The sequence below is a fragment of the Lepisma saccharinum genome, chromosome 14 (genome assembly GCF_977018435.1).
Source record: "Lepisma saccharinum chromosome 14, izLepSacc3.1, whole genome shotgun sequence".
NCBI lineage: Eukaryota > Metazoa > Arthropoda > Insecta > Zygentoma > Lepismatidae > Lepisma > Lepisma saccharinum.
In genome coordinates, this window is record NC_139242.1 from 28,228,962 (window position 1) to 28,244,135 (window position 15,174).

General features: G+C 37.6%; 1 protein-coding gene across 1 annotated transcript in view; it reads left to right on the forward strand.

Annotated features, from left to right (window-relative positions):
* Positions 1 to 4,418: 4,418 nt before the first annotated feature.
* LOC145998755 (uncharacterized) overlaps positions 4,419 to 15,174 on the forward strand; it is a 41,857-nt gene continuing 31,101 nt past the window's right edge. Inside the window, exons 1-3 of the mRNA XM_083135306.1 lie at positions 4,419 to 4,785; positions 7,907 to 8,335; positions 10,164 to 10,337. Coding sequence (XP_082991432.1) covers positions 7,919 to 8,335; positions 10,164 to 10,337 — 591 coding nt within the window. The 5' untranslated portion in view covers positions 4,419 to 4,785; positions 7,907 to 7,918. The remainder of the gene's footprint in view (positions 4,786 to 7,906; positions 8,336 to 10,163; positions 10,338 to 15,174) is intronic.

Here is a 15,174-nt window from a genome sequence, read left to right on the forward strand (position 1 = left end):
GAAAAATGAGTTAGCTCACTTATACAAGGTGGTTATAATTAAAGTGACGGTGTTCAGAGTGGTACAGCACGGGCTGTAATGAGAGTAGCAGTCTGAAACTTCGTAGATATGCTAATGAAGCAATGCGCTCGCGAATTATGAAAAAAAAAGTTCCAATTCTCGCCACCAGGGTAAAAAATGGCGCTGTAAGCAGTCAAAACGTGGAATTTTCCGTAACTCTGACGTCAAAGTCGGTGACATTGCCTAACCATTGTGTGAGCTCCCTGGTTGTTGTTGGTGACGCTTGTTGCTTTTTTTTCCTTTAGTGATGTGAATGTTCGCCGAACATTAAAAGTTTGATTTTTCCCGTGTAAAAAGCAATGGCTATTGCGAAGAAAGACCGTGCACTGCTAGTGAAGTTGTTTTACCAGAATGGGAGCAATAGTAACGCTGCACTGCGGAAATATCGCCAACAGAAAGGGCTGAGAAGAGGGCCATGTCAATTAATGAGCTGAAGAAGATGATGAAGAAATTCGAGGAAACAGGTGAATTGGGTGTTGCACCAGGGATAGGAAGGCGGCCCATCCCCGTGGAAGTTGTGGACGAAGTTGCTGTAGCTGTAGCTGACCGTGCAGCACATGCCTCAACTTCTGCAACCAGTGCTAGAGCTGTGGCACGTGAATTGTCACTCCCCTGGTCAACAGTTCGCAAGGTATTGCGGTGCATTTTACATGGTATCCCTACAAGATTCAAATTGTGCACCAATTGAAACCCCAAGATATTCCACAACGCCGTGAGTTTGCCCATCGGTTTTTGGCACGCATGGAAGTGGATGACACGTGGCCGGGGAATATTCTGTGGACTGACGAGGCGCATTTTACTCTGGTCGGTACAGTGAATACTCAGAACTGTCGCATATGGGGTTCCACTCGTCCACATGTTGTGCAGGAACAACCATTGCACTCAGTTTACGTGACTGCATGGTGTGGGTTCACTAGCTCCTTCATTCTTGGTCCGTTTTTCTTTGAGGAGATGACACCTCGAGGGCCTGTTAGGTGTACAGTGACATCTGCACGTTATAGGGACCTCCTTGTGCAACACGTGATTCCAGCTTTGCAAGAACGGAACTGTGAACACACCACCATTTTCATGCAAGATGGGGCAACACCACATGTCGCTCGCCACGTGAAAGATTTGCTGCGAGAAACCTTCACTAATGACCGCATCATCTCTAGGCAGTTTCCAGATGATTGGCCTTCCAGATCCCCCGACCTTAATCCATGTGACTTCTGGCTGTGGGGATATTTAAAAGATCGTGTCTATCAGGGACATGTCCGGTCTCTGCCTGATCTGAAGGCTAGCATACAACGACATGTCGCTCAGATTTCACCAGACATGCTGCGAGCAACCGTCGACCATGCCGTGTTACGAATGCAGCATGTTGCTGAATTGGGAGGCCATATTGAACAGTTCTTGTAACCATAGTTCCTAATAAACATGCCAGAGCCATTGTTCTCATGTGTTTGATCTTTCCTGCCTTTTTCCTGTAACTATACCACGTTTTGACTGCTTACAGCGCCATTTTTTACCCTGGTGGCGAGAATTGGAACTATTTTTTTTTTGCATAATTCGCGAGCGCATTGCTTCATTAGCATATCTACGAAGTTTCAGACTGCTACTCTCATTACAGCCCGTGCTGTACCACTCTGAACACCGTCACTTTAATTATAACCACCTGGTATTTAAATTTAGATGAACGAAAAGAAATTGCCACGAAAATTGCAATGAAAGTGCCATATGACGACATTTTAGCAAAGGTGTCTTCCGTGAGCAAAGACGAACTGAAGCGAAAACACCTGATAACAAAACATGATTTGTATAATATTGAGAGAGATTTTTCTTTGAATAGTGAAGCAGTTAGGCATTCCATGATGTAGTCAGCGTGGAAGCTTGGGTTGAAACAGAAAAGCAACTAGAAAACAGCTGCATTCTAATGTACAAGCCACAAGGTGTCATTCTACTCGAATATCCACAGCTTCAAGAAAAATATTTCATGCTTGCAATAATGACAGAGGCACAAGAACAAATACTTAGTGCCGATAGCACTCATGGCATGAATGCTTATGGCTTCGAAATGACAACGTTGCTTGTTCTTGACAACCTAAGGCAAGGCTTCTTTTGTGCCTTTTTCATATCAAATAAAATGGATTCCATAAGCCTGAGGCTTTTTTTCGAAGCTGCGAAACAAAAAGTCGACAACATAAGCTGGAATGTGTTTATGTCGGATATGGCAGACACTTTTTATATCTCATGGCGAGACATAATGGCCGAAGCAAAGAATCGCCTGTATTGTACTTGGCATGTGCTTAGAGCCTGGCAGAAGAATCTCTCCAAAATTAAAGATTCAGAAAAACAGAAAGAGACATACGATTTGTTAAGGACCCTTTTACAGGAAACAGATGAAACTGCATTTCAGCTTATGTTAGACACTATTGTGCAACAACTTACTGAGGACGAAGCCACGAACGATTTTTCAATTCATTTCCAACAAAACTACACGAAGTGTGGCAAGATTTGGGCTTACTGTTATAAATAAATGCTGGAATCAACACAAACATGCATTTGTAATCTATGCAAAGAACACTGAAACATCTCTTTTTGGAAGGAAAAACCGTCAAGAGACTGGACAAAGGAATACACGCTATCATGTAGCTAATTAGGACAAAATTGTATGACCGTCTATTCATTACCGAAAAGGGAAAAATAACTTCCAAATTGAAAAATCTTCGAGCTCGTCATAATAAATCCTTGGAGATGAGTTCTGGCCTTGTGCTCATAAATGGTGACAATAGTTTGACCGTTGCCTCATCTTCTAAGGTTCTTCAGTTGTATACTGTTACCCTTGTTGAGCCCAATTGTCAATGTTCCCTTATATGCAAACACTGCTATGCTAGCATTGATAAGTTTACTTGCACATGTATTGACGCAAGCATTAAGTGGAACATGTGTAAGCATATACACTTAGTGTGTCGGTCAATTGGTTCTATCTGTGGACCTTCATATGCAATAACAGATTCAGATGCACTCGTCATTGAAGAAGATGTCCAATCTGCAGAAAAATGAAGTTGGAAATAATGAGTCTAATGCAAATGAAATCGAAAAACAGAAGGCTGAAGTTTTAAAAGAATTTAGTTCTATTTTAATGAACTTGAAATCCATTGAAGAAATAAACATTGTCAAAAAAGCCGTAAAAGGTTTAGCCCCTATCATTAGTGCCACTAAAAGTTAATCAGCCTTACCACTACCAGCAAAGTGCAACCCAAACAGAAATATCGATCCCCAAATCCGCTTCATTTCAAAGAAAAAACAGAAAGCAGCAAAAAAATCTTTCAAGCCGCCCTCAGAACAGGAAGTGCTGAAACTTGCCGTAAAAGCAACAATGTTATCATCACTGAACATAGAATAATGTGCCTAGACGTGTCTGAAATTGTAAATAATGTGTTATACTCTCTATATATTTTTTATCATAAAATACCGGGACATTGTACATGATTATAATAACATTTTATAGATACGAGTGTGAAAATTAGTAAATTTGTATAGACATCTGTGTTATACTCTATATATTTTTATTCATAAAATACCTGGACATTGTACATAATTCGGCACGGAATACCGAAGGTCCGAGGTTCGAATCCTGGTCAGGTCACTTTTTCCGAAATAAATCTTCATCGAATAATAATTATAAAATTGTCTACATACGAGAGTGAAGAACAGTGAACTTGTGTGTATAGACGTCTAGATTTTTCTTAAATCGTGAGGATAATATCACAAATCTTTCAACTTCAACTTAACCGTGTGTTGGATGCAGTGGTTACTTGAAAGATTACTTATGGCCAGTTGGACCCCACATTGAATGATACGGCACCATTCACAGGTTTTAATTTTTTATTACAATGTAAGAATATGAAGTGTGATTTTATGTGCATGATTTCATCAACAGTGGGCATATTTTCCCGATAAGTAAGGTGGAAACGTTATATTCTTTGTTCCACGTTCAAAACGCCGCTTACTCCACCCTCCCCAAAAACAAAAATCCTAAGTGCGCATGGAAATGTTATGTTTCGTTCCACGTTCACAACGACTCTCAACTTCGCCCGTCCACTACAAAAAACCTTCTTGCGCATGCGTCACCGCAAGCTAGCGCAGGAGGTGGTGGAGCCCAGGCTGCCGTGAGAGTCTTGTTTCACACTTTCATTTGAATATCCTAGTATTCCGAAAGTAAAGCATACCTAACTACTCTATGAGTAAAGTATAGCCCGTTTTTCAACAACTAATCAAAATCTCACCTTCGAGACAGGAACGAAAAAATTAATCGATTAGCTTTCAGACCGATCGTTGGGAATTTTATGTGAATAATTTGGAATATCTAAAATACTGCGACATAAAAGCAAGTTTCAAACCATGGCGAAGACAGCGATAAATCGGCGTGATTTGTTGATTTTGAAATTGCATCAATGAAGGACTTTTCTTCGCTAGCAAAAAAAATTCTGAACTGCAAGAAGTTAAATATTCAGCGCTATATCTGTGCCACTATCACTGTTTATGTTTTGCTTTTTAAATGGTGGATTTATTTATCTATGAATTATATCCAGTCCAGTCAAAGGGAAAACAGGTTTATTTTTATTTTCTTCCATCTAAAAGGAAAAGTGCATAGTGTGATTTAAAGACAGAATGTTGTGAAATAAAAGTTCAGATAGTAAAACTAAAGTGGTATATTGAATTTGAGAAGTTTTCGCTGTACAAGTGAGTAGTATGTTTTTTAATTTTTTCGTTTATAATTATAGGAACTTAACATTTTGGACTGAAACATAGTCAATAATACCAAGAGCAGGGTATCAAGTTAAATTTAAATATAGTCAATCATACCAAGAGCAGGGTATCAAGTTAAATTTAAATGTTTTATTAAATGTTTTACGCATGTAAAAATTTCTACACTCTTGTCTGAATATTCTAATAGACGTGAACTGAATAATTTTCATACATTGTTTTTAAAGTATCATAGGCCCAAGTTCCTTTTGTTTTATTGCGATTTCATCATGCTACGAATGCAATTTTTACATGGTTCGATTTCGATGTACGTCTGTTAATACATAGCTACTGCAGAGTTTTAGCTATTACTTAAGGTTTTGTTCAATATATGCTTTCGTGGGTAGGTTAGGTTCCTTTAGCAATAAAATAAAGTCCCTAAATGCATTCGACTAAGGTTCCGATTTACTTCTACATTCGTTCCCACACTTCTACGATATTTACTGTCGCTTGTCGACGAAGAATATCTTGTCCATGAGAAGTGCGTAAGGTAATTTCCAAGTTGTTTTTTCAACATAACTCTTTTTCGAGTCCAAACAGTGCTAATTACTTTAAGGAAGGTTCAAATTTCGTGTGACAATGATTTCCAAAATTGTACGATAATTAGTCTGTGCTAGGAGAAATCATAAAACAATCGGAACCATTACCGTATCATATTCAGCAACGTTACAAGTATTTCATGGCTAGTTCTTTTGATGATAGTATAAGTGGTAACATCATTATACTGCATAATGCATTTAATGCTATTTAATCTGTTGGTAACACTTTACTATACCGGAGACAGATTTCTTCAAATTTACAGGAGAAAGTACTTACGCAAATCATTTTCTGTATCGTTGTTGATGTTCGGGAATGTAGTTTTGATCCATTTTAATGCGAATGCATGTGCTTTTCTACGAAAATCTATTTCCGCCGCCATTTCCTTTGTGCACGAGAGCACAATACGTGCTATTGCTGCTGCTACAACATGACGTGTCAAAGATGCCGTGGAATTTGTAATTCCGATGTTGTCCGTATATGCTAAATTGCACGAAAGGAGTGCTAATGGAACCTAACCTAACAGGCCTAACCTAACCTAGTAGGCATACCTCGTCCCCGTGATGGTTCATGGGGCTATCGTATGTAAGAAATAGACATTATTTCCCCTTAAGAAATGTTCTGCAACGCAGAATAGTACGTTAGCAATGTAAAAAATTGCAAAATAAATCATTGATAGGTGTCTCTGGCATAGTGAAGTAGTACCACTCTGTTTTCTTCTTGATTTGATTTTTGTTATTTAACATCGCCTTTCTTGTCACTTTTGGATAATTGCAACAATGAATATGAGTGATGATATGATTAAATTCATGAATGGACACTCACAAAGAACATCCATGACCAGGCTGGAATTCGACCCAGGACATCTGGTGTCCTAATGTTCAGTCACTCCGCCACGTAGGTCTCCTTTTCTTATATACTTCATTTTTCATTTCTCTTGTAACGACCCTGGCTTGTCACAAGTTTAGACAGTTCCACCTCTATGTTCATAAGTTCCTACATTATATGAGTAATTCAAATTTAATATTGTTTGTTGTTAATACAAGGTTCACCCATAACGAAATCGAACTTCTTTTTTTTAGGAAAGAAAACAAGAAATTACCTTCAAAATAATCACCCGAGGAAGCAATACACTTCGACCAACATTTGTACAGGTCTTGGAAACACTGTTGATAGTCATTGACAGTAAGTGCTCGCAAAATATGCGTAACATTTAATTTAATGTCCACGACGTCGTCAAATCTTTGCCCTTTCATGGCCATCTTAACCTTGGGAAGAAGGAAAAAATCAGAAGGTGATAAGTATCACTGTCACTGAATGCTTAGTAAGGTATTGTTGTACAGACAATGCGGTATGAGGCCGAGCATTATCGTATAACAGAAACCATTGGCCAGAATCACAGAGGTCCTTCCTAACTGACTTCATCCTGTTTCTGAGCTGACCAAACACTTCCTTGTAATACCACTGATGGTTGTTTGGTTTTCAGGGACAAATTCATGGTGTCTCACCTCTCACCAGTGCACGAATTTTCTCCACATTGTCATCATTCCTTGACGTTGAAGGGCGTCCTGATCTTAGTTCATTCTTGACACTTTCACATCCACCTTTGAAATGATTGTACCAGTCATACACCTGGGTTCTTGATAATGCTGCATCACCATACACTGCCTGTATCATCTGTAACGTTTTGATAAACGTTTTACCCAATTTGTAACAAAACTTTATGCTGTAACGTTGTTCCATCCTGGTGCACGTATTTTGTACGCTGCCTGCAAACGACCTGCATCTGACGCATGCTTACCCTGATACCGACTGCCTGTAACAGGTTGAAATATGCATTGATGGAAAGTTTAGATATAGCTCTTTACAGTGTTGCCAGACTATGGTACCTTTGTCTTTGTTTTTTTGTTTTTTGACAGTTCGCAAAAACATAGAACTTAAAAAGGTGTGAGAAAATGATTTACTCCCAACTTTCTACCAATCTCCTACCATAAAATCTTCTGAGAAACTAAATCGTGCAGGATGAAAAAAAAGATAGAAAATTGATTGTGTCATAGTTGTAAAAAAGCTTTCCTCTGGGTCAGCATACTCCCTTTCGTTTGAAACATGTCTGCTGGTGAAGTAGAAATAAGATTTGGACATAATTTTATTATTATTTCCTGAAAACATATTCCTTTGCATTCGATTTCCCTCTCCCAGGGACTGGCGTTTGCAGATTGTGCTAGATTTTACCATCATGCCAACCACAGGGTGCTAAGAGCCAGCAATGATCAAACTATGCTTGGTTTAGTACCATTTTGCTGGGTTGGCATCACTGATTGAGGAAACTTTTGCTGGTTCCCCCCCTCCTTCCACTGCCCCTTCCACTCCTCACTTCCTGCGTAAAGGAATCGCCCCTGATTTCATGAATGTTATTTTCATAGTGAATGTTTTTATCAATTAACTTGAATAAATTAAAATGTTCCAGCCTCCTTTTTTTTTGTGTGTTTTCTGATTTATATGAACCTTATTTCTTTTTCAGATATATTGAACCATGTCGTCATATGAAGAATATCAAGATTCCAATGAAACAGCATGGCAGGATGGAATAGTGCAAATACCAGATGTGGGCAAACATGATCAATTATTAAAAACTACCTCAAGACAGTTGCTATTCATCGAGGGTATGAAGAGCAGTGATAGAGATAAACATCGTTCAGTCGTTCCTGTTGACCTGGAACAAAGAGGATTTACGCTTGGCAGTATTGGAGCAAGTTCCTTATGTGCACAACAGGTGACTTCCTCAGAGGAACCACATGTTTACGTCTCATTGATGCCTGTTGAATCTTGTTGGGTACCGTGTGATAATGTTCCTTTCAAAGCGGAAACATCTTGCTCAATTAAAGCTGTGGACAAATTAGATAAGCAATTAACAAGATCACCATTGAGACCTGTCCAACAAAAATGTGAGGTATGAGACATTCATTTTACGCACATTTGGTTGTTCGTACAATAACAAAATATGAATTAAATGTGTAATCAAGGGTAGACAAAACTAAAAATAATTCAGAAGCTAGCATTTTTTTTTGTGTGTGCAAATACGGCTAAGAAGGCCATGAATCCACTAAGGTAAAGCTGCATATTTTGAAATGAGACCTTAAAATATCTAATTTATTAATTAATACAAGATTGGATTTAAAGCAATTAATTCTTGCTCCAGAGTGACATTCCTAATGAATGTTCTATCGGTAACATTATAAATATCTATGCAATACATTATAATATTATATCGCTGACTCTTCCGTGCCGCCGGAGATTTTGAAATTTGGCTAGTGGCTGTGCAAAAATTTATAATGGCATCTTTATGATTCTGATTTAATGATACACTTTATACAAAACATGCACTCTACTCGTTATTTAAAAAAAAATGGAAATTTTCTTAAGTGAACTTGAATATATATATATATATATATATATATATATATATATATATATATATATATATATATATATATATATATATATATAATGGATAAAAGCAAGGAGGGCCAAAAGGGCTAAGTAAAAATCAAAGAAGGTAAAAGGAAACACTCACTGAACAGTAGAAAAATTCAAAATTTTCGCTAACTTCGTAGTATCATCGGTGTGAGGAGAAAGAGACGGAAGCATATTCAGGCACCAGATGAAAATTCTCAAGCACTGTGTCAATTTCGTACTCTGTATTTTTCTACCCCTGTACATAATCATATGCCTGATACATGATAGGCTAAGAAAAGGATGTGCTCTATATCCTTTGCTTTTAAATTTTACTTTAGATAGGAAGAAAGAATTATCCTCTTGAGAGGTAGAAAAACATACTAGGAGACTCAAGTTAAATGGTGCAACTCAATTGTCATATGCAGATGAAGTTGATTCACAGCAGAATAATACAAATGCAACTTTTTAAAAAGTGATAAAGGTCGTTGCTAACAATGATATACTTACAAGCAAAAAACAAGTGTTAAGTAATAGTTGAAGCTTTATTATTGATAACAACTCATTTGAATCTGTTGCAAAGTTCAAGTACATAAGAACAATAGTAAGACATGAACATTATATTAAACAGGAAATTAGAAGTATACTTAGGTAAGGTATAAAGGTACTCCTGTGAATGTGCACAAATGCCATGAAGGAGCCAAAAGTATACTTAATTCAGATAATGCATGTTACTTTTCCTTCTTATAACTTATGGAAACTTTCATCTAAGAGTATTGATGGAATGGTATTTTGTATATATTACTATTAATAGATAGTGGATTATAGCTAGTTCAGTTTATTTATCTAGTGCATTTATTAGTAAATTGCTTCTAAACAATATGCTTTTGGTAAATAATTAATAAAAGGGAAGGGACTGATAATTGTTACTCCATCAGTATCGGCCACTGTAGGCATATTGGTGTATGAGTTTATCAGTAAAATTACCGATTATTTTACCGATCCTATATACTGTATCTATTAATATCTTATAATTTAGTGCAAAATTCTGCCATTTTGTTATAAGTTTTATGGATAATCTCCATGCCCTACTTTCTAAAAGAAAAGTAAATGTCTAAATGTGCAACTTCATTTGCACTTCAGTCACCTCAAAACACACATTTATCAACAAGGTCAGGTTCTTCAAGAACCATTTGGAATTTTATATAGGATTGGTATTGGCAAATTTTATATCGGTACTTTATTGTATTGGCTAAAATTTAATATCAGCCCGTCCCTAATTACTTTCCATTATGGCTGTCTCACATGGATATTTTTTTTCCTAGATTTTTTCAGATGCTCAGGTTGTGATTTCTCATCAATATATAGAGCATATACCGGATGACAAGAATGACTTTTTCCAGAGAGTGGAGTCCGTGACAAATGTCAAAGTAGAATATGATGAGAAGAGAAATGCTTTCATCCTTCAGGGTACATGGAATCAAATTCTTCTCTCTCAGGTAACTGATTGGCAATTAGGGTAGACATTGTGGACACTTTGTATTTGATACTTGATTACTTCCTATTTCTTGAAGAAATACAGTGATATTTTATGTTCCCAGATTTTACAATTTCCCACATTGTACCTTCAATTTTGATGTTTCCAACACAGCAAAATATTACAAAATTTTTGTTGATTGTATATTTTCCCACATGTTAATTTTTTTTACCTTGGTCCTTGCAAAACGTAAAATCGAGGTTCCACTGTATTATTTTTTTTTTCTGATACAGTGTAAGAAGTTAATGGTATTATCTAAAAATAGTAATAATTATTCAATGTGGGGGTCTCCCAATTGATTTAGTGGTATAATCCTCTGCTTGTAATTAAGGGGTCTCGTTTTCGATAACTGGTGGAGGCTCATTGCACACTGGTTTGTATCTCACTTTAAACTGTAGGTCCAGTCCTGATTAGCCTATCTATTCATAAAACAATTCATACAAATAAAGAAAGTTATTTGATGTAGCCTATCTATTCATAAAACAATTCATACAAATAAAGAAAGTTATTTGATGTAAGGTAACAAAACTATGTAAACATTGTATCACATATATACAGGGAGGTTATTTCAGTCGTTCACCGCCAGCGGTTCGGCCGTTCGGCGGACTCTTCATGCAACAGGTCCCGGCAAATTGCGTTCAGGAAGTCCGTAACAGAAACCGCTTGTTTCGTAATGTTTCCACTTTTCACAATTACAGTTACAATTACAATTGAAATAAGCACGTACCTTGTCGCAAGGATGCTGGAAAAGGTGTCCTCCCAAATACAAATATTTCTGGCACCTTATTTCTGACAGAAAATCTTAGATTAGACATCGTTACTTTATCGTCATTTGTCAGAAAGGGAAGACAGCATCCCGGCGCATAAAGCAAACCGAAAGCGTAAAATGATATTTAAAAGTAATAATAATGATGATCACTAACCTCCTGTGTTATAAGAGATGTTGAAAATGACCTCCTTTAACAGCAATACAACACGTTTCTTAGGTTCAAGAGATCCTGTCTATCGTAATTCCCTGACCACTTTTCTGCAAGAATTCGTTTTCACGTAATTATCGTAACGGAAACCGCTTGTTTTCTAATGTTTCCACTTTTCACAATTACAGTTACAATTACAATTGAAATAAGCACGTACCTTGTCCCAAATACAAATATTTCTGGCACCTTATTTCTGACATCTAATCTTAGATTAGTCATCGCTACTTTATCCTCAGTTGTCGCGACAGAGCCGGCACCTTATCGGGGGTTGGGTGATTTGTCAGCCGCGAGAGGGCGCTTCATACTGCACGTGTCGGCAGTGATGCCAACCGTAGGGACATGTCCCTAAGCATAGGGACTTTTCACTAAATTTCGCCCGCGTAGGAACGTAGGGACAGATTTTGCCAAATGAGGGAAAACGTAGGTACTTTTTTCAATCTTGGTAAATGACATTTTATGAATTAGTTTATCTGGATACTTTAGCGAAGAGGAGAAAAAAGAAGTAACTAACAAATCTCCATCAGAATTTTGGAACATGTTATCGGTTACCAAAAACTTTCAAGGCAAGTTCCTTTTTGAAAACATTAAACTCTCTCGCGAAAATAGTGCTAACATTGCCACATTCTAAAGCGGAAACGGAAATAATATTTTCAATGTTAAGTGATACAAAAACAAAAAAGGGAAATAAAATGGGACCAGAATTGTTAAAGACTGCAGGAAATACAGCATCACCAACCAACATCTATCTCTGCACAGCAGCAGCATGTATGACTTCAAATAACATAATCAACAGTAAACGACTCAACGTTATTCATTAGGGGTGTGCTGGATCCTTTACTTTAAAAAGTCGTTAATTCTCGACGTTTTCTGCCTTGTAAGTTTCTGGAACTTATCGAAAATTGTAAGTTTTTATTCTAGAAATGCAAAAACAATCACTTAAAGTGAAAATGACTTGTAAAATTCGAGATTTCCAGTGCTTCGGGAAATTTCGAACATTTCCCGTCCCGAAAATTTTCCGACTTGGTCGGGAAATTGCAAATTTTTCAGTCCCGAATGTCGGGATTTAAAAAAAATACCGTCCCGATCCCGTCCCGACCCAAAAAATTCTGTCCCGCACACCCCTATCATTCATTAAGGCAAGAATTTACAATACCGGACCCTTCTGTAATTTCTATGCTACGTCTTATACTCACGAAATAATTATTCGTGATGATTTATCTCAAGTTAACATGTTGGGGTGAGGGGGAAAAAATGTTAATTAACGTGTAGAAGTTGTAAAATAAGCATTTCAATTCTCGCAATGATTCTCCGTATACAAGTATGGTAGCCATATTTGTTGATATGAACAAATTACAATTAGTTACGCTGTCTACAGCGTTGCCACACTGTTTATTTCATACTTGGAGAGCATGGATTGTGTAAGAATAGCGGAAGAGAACAGTAAAAAAGTTGTTAATGTTATACAGATTGTTAGGTGGAGTGTGCAGGAGGGCTAATTAATAAACTTATTCATTTCAGTATATTGCCCAAAGAACGTGCTTACATGTGACAGCGACAATCACGATGTAGAAGAACTGATTTCATTACAGGTAAATTTGGCAACATTACATCAATCATAAAATTGCAGGATACTAAAATGGCGTCCTCGATGATGTTAAAGTGCTACGAAAAAAATATTTTTTATCGGTTCGTAATCACAATTACCGCTAAACCATTCAGAAATAGCCCCACTGAGCATTCTCGGTAAGGTTAGGTTAAGTTAAGTTAGGTTAGGCAAGGCAAACATAGTTAAAATTTGGGCTCGAAAAACGGGTAGCCCAACAAACCATTGACGGATAGCCCCACGAACCATTCAGGTACAAAAAAGGTAAAGTGTTCCCCTGTGCCTAGCACCACGCCATGAAGGCGTATAGGGGGTGTGAGGGTAACGCCCCACACTTTCTTGATCCGGTCGTGAGTGGGGGTGATGTGATCAGCATCACGCCCCTGACCGCCTTTACCCCCCAGGGTTTCCCCCAGGTACCCATGTTATTCGACGCTGGGTAGGCGCCGGGGCCGCTTCCAGGTACGGTTAGGTTAAGTTAGGATAGGCAAATGTAAATTCGCTCCTTCATTAATTGTGGAAGCACCGAGCAGAAAGATTTGGTAAGTAAATGTGTATATTTTATCTTCTGTTTTGCATGCTCATGAGGTGATAATTTTTTTAGTCGCTTTACTTGGCGTAGGGACATTTGGTCAGTTGTAGGGACATTTTGACTATGTCTGTAGGGACATTGCCGAAAAATGGTTAGCAACACTGTCGGCTACCAGACGTCAGTGTACGTTCATGTTCACTTCTGTTTGCGTTTATCAGTACACGTGTTGCTTATACTGTGTTATTGTAATGTGCTACTCATGGCCAGTGCTTTATTGTGTGTTAATTGTTATTCATTCATTAGTTATGTCGTTAAACAAATATAGTCTTGAACAGAGAGTTTTTATGTACGATAATTACGTGAAAACGAATTCTTGCAGAAAAGTGGTCAGGGAAATACGATAGACAGGATCTCTTGAACCTAAGAAACGTGTTGTATTGCTGTTAAAGGAGGTCATTTTCAACATCTCTTATAACACAGGAGGTTAGTGATCATCATTATTATTACTTTTAAATATCATTTTACGCTTTCGGTTTGCTTTATGCGCCGGGATGCTGTCTTCCCTTTCTGACAAATGACGATAAAGTAACGATGTCTAATCTAAGATTTTCTGTCAGAAATAAGGTGCCAGAAATATTTGTATTTGGGAGGACACCTTTTCCAGCATCCTTGCGACAAGGTACGTGCTTATTTCAATTGTAATTGTAACTGTAATTGTGAAAAGTGGAAACATTACAAAACAAGCGGTTTCTGTTACGGACTTCCTGAACGCAATTTGCCGGGACCTGTTGCATGAAGAGTCCGCCGAACGGCCGAACCGCTGGCGGTGAACGACTGAAATAACCTCCCTGTACAAGCCAATCATTCAACTACTATCTGATTAAAAATTATGGATACTCAAGTTTAGACTGCAATTAAGAATTAATTCTGTGTTAATCTATGGCAAGCAATTTTTTTTAGTATTCCTCATATTTTTTATCGTCGTGAGACCAAAACAAGGGCCGGTTTTTTGGAAGTTTGCAAACGATCGCTCTGTTTGAAATTCTATAAATCAAAAACAGGTTGTCTGATCATGATGAAATTTTAGTACAGTGCAGGCAGAAAGGTTTTAAACACAATTCTTAATTTTCAGATTTTTAAAATTTGTCAAAAGATTGTTCTTTTCAATTTTGTGAAGCAACTTTTTCTTGGTATTGGGTAGTCCTACAAATACAATATTGGTCTTGTTTTGAAGATCTTTGCATCCGTTTTTAAAATTTATTATCGTTGTCAATTCACAATGAGAAACCGATTTTATACAGATTTTTATACAACGGAGTAAAGATGTACGTGGAACGTGGCAACACCGCAAGCAACTGACTTGCAGTGCGAGCCCGCAGTTTCCAAGATTCAACGGACATGCCTGTGTGCCTTGTTGCCATATTCCACTTACAGCTTTACTCTGTTGTATAAAAATCTGTATAAAATCACTTTCGTAATGTGAATTGACAGTGATAATGGATTTTAAAAGAGATAACAGGAAGGAAGAAATGAATTTTATATGCAAAGAAGTGGAGGAAGCACCGAAGAGAATAAAGAGAGGTAGAGCACCTGGAGTAGATGAAGTGCCAGTGGAAATGATACTAAGAGCAGGAGTGATTGGTGTGCAGTGGCTGTACAGAGTGTTGAAAACAGTGTGGCAAGAGAG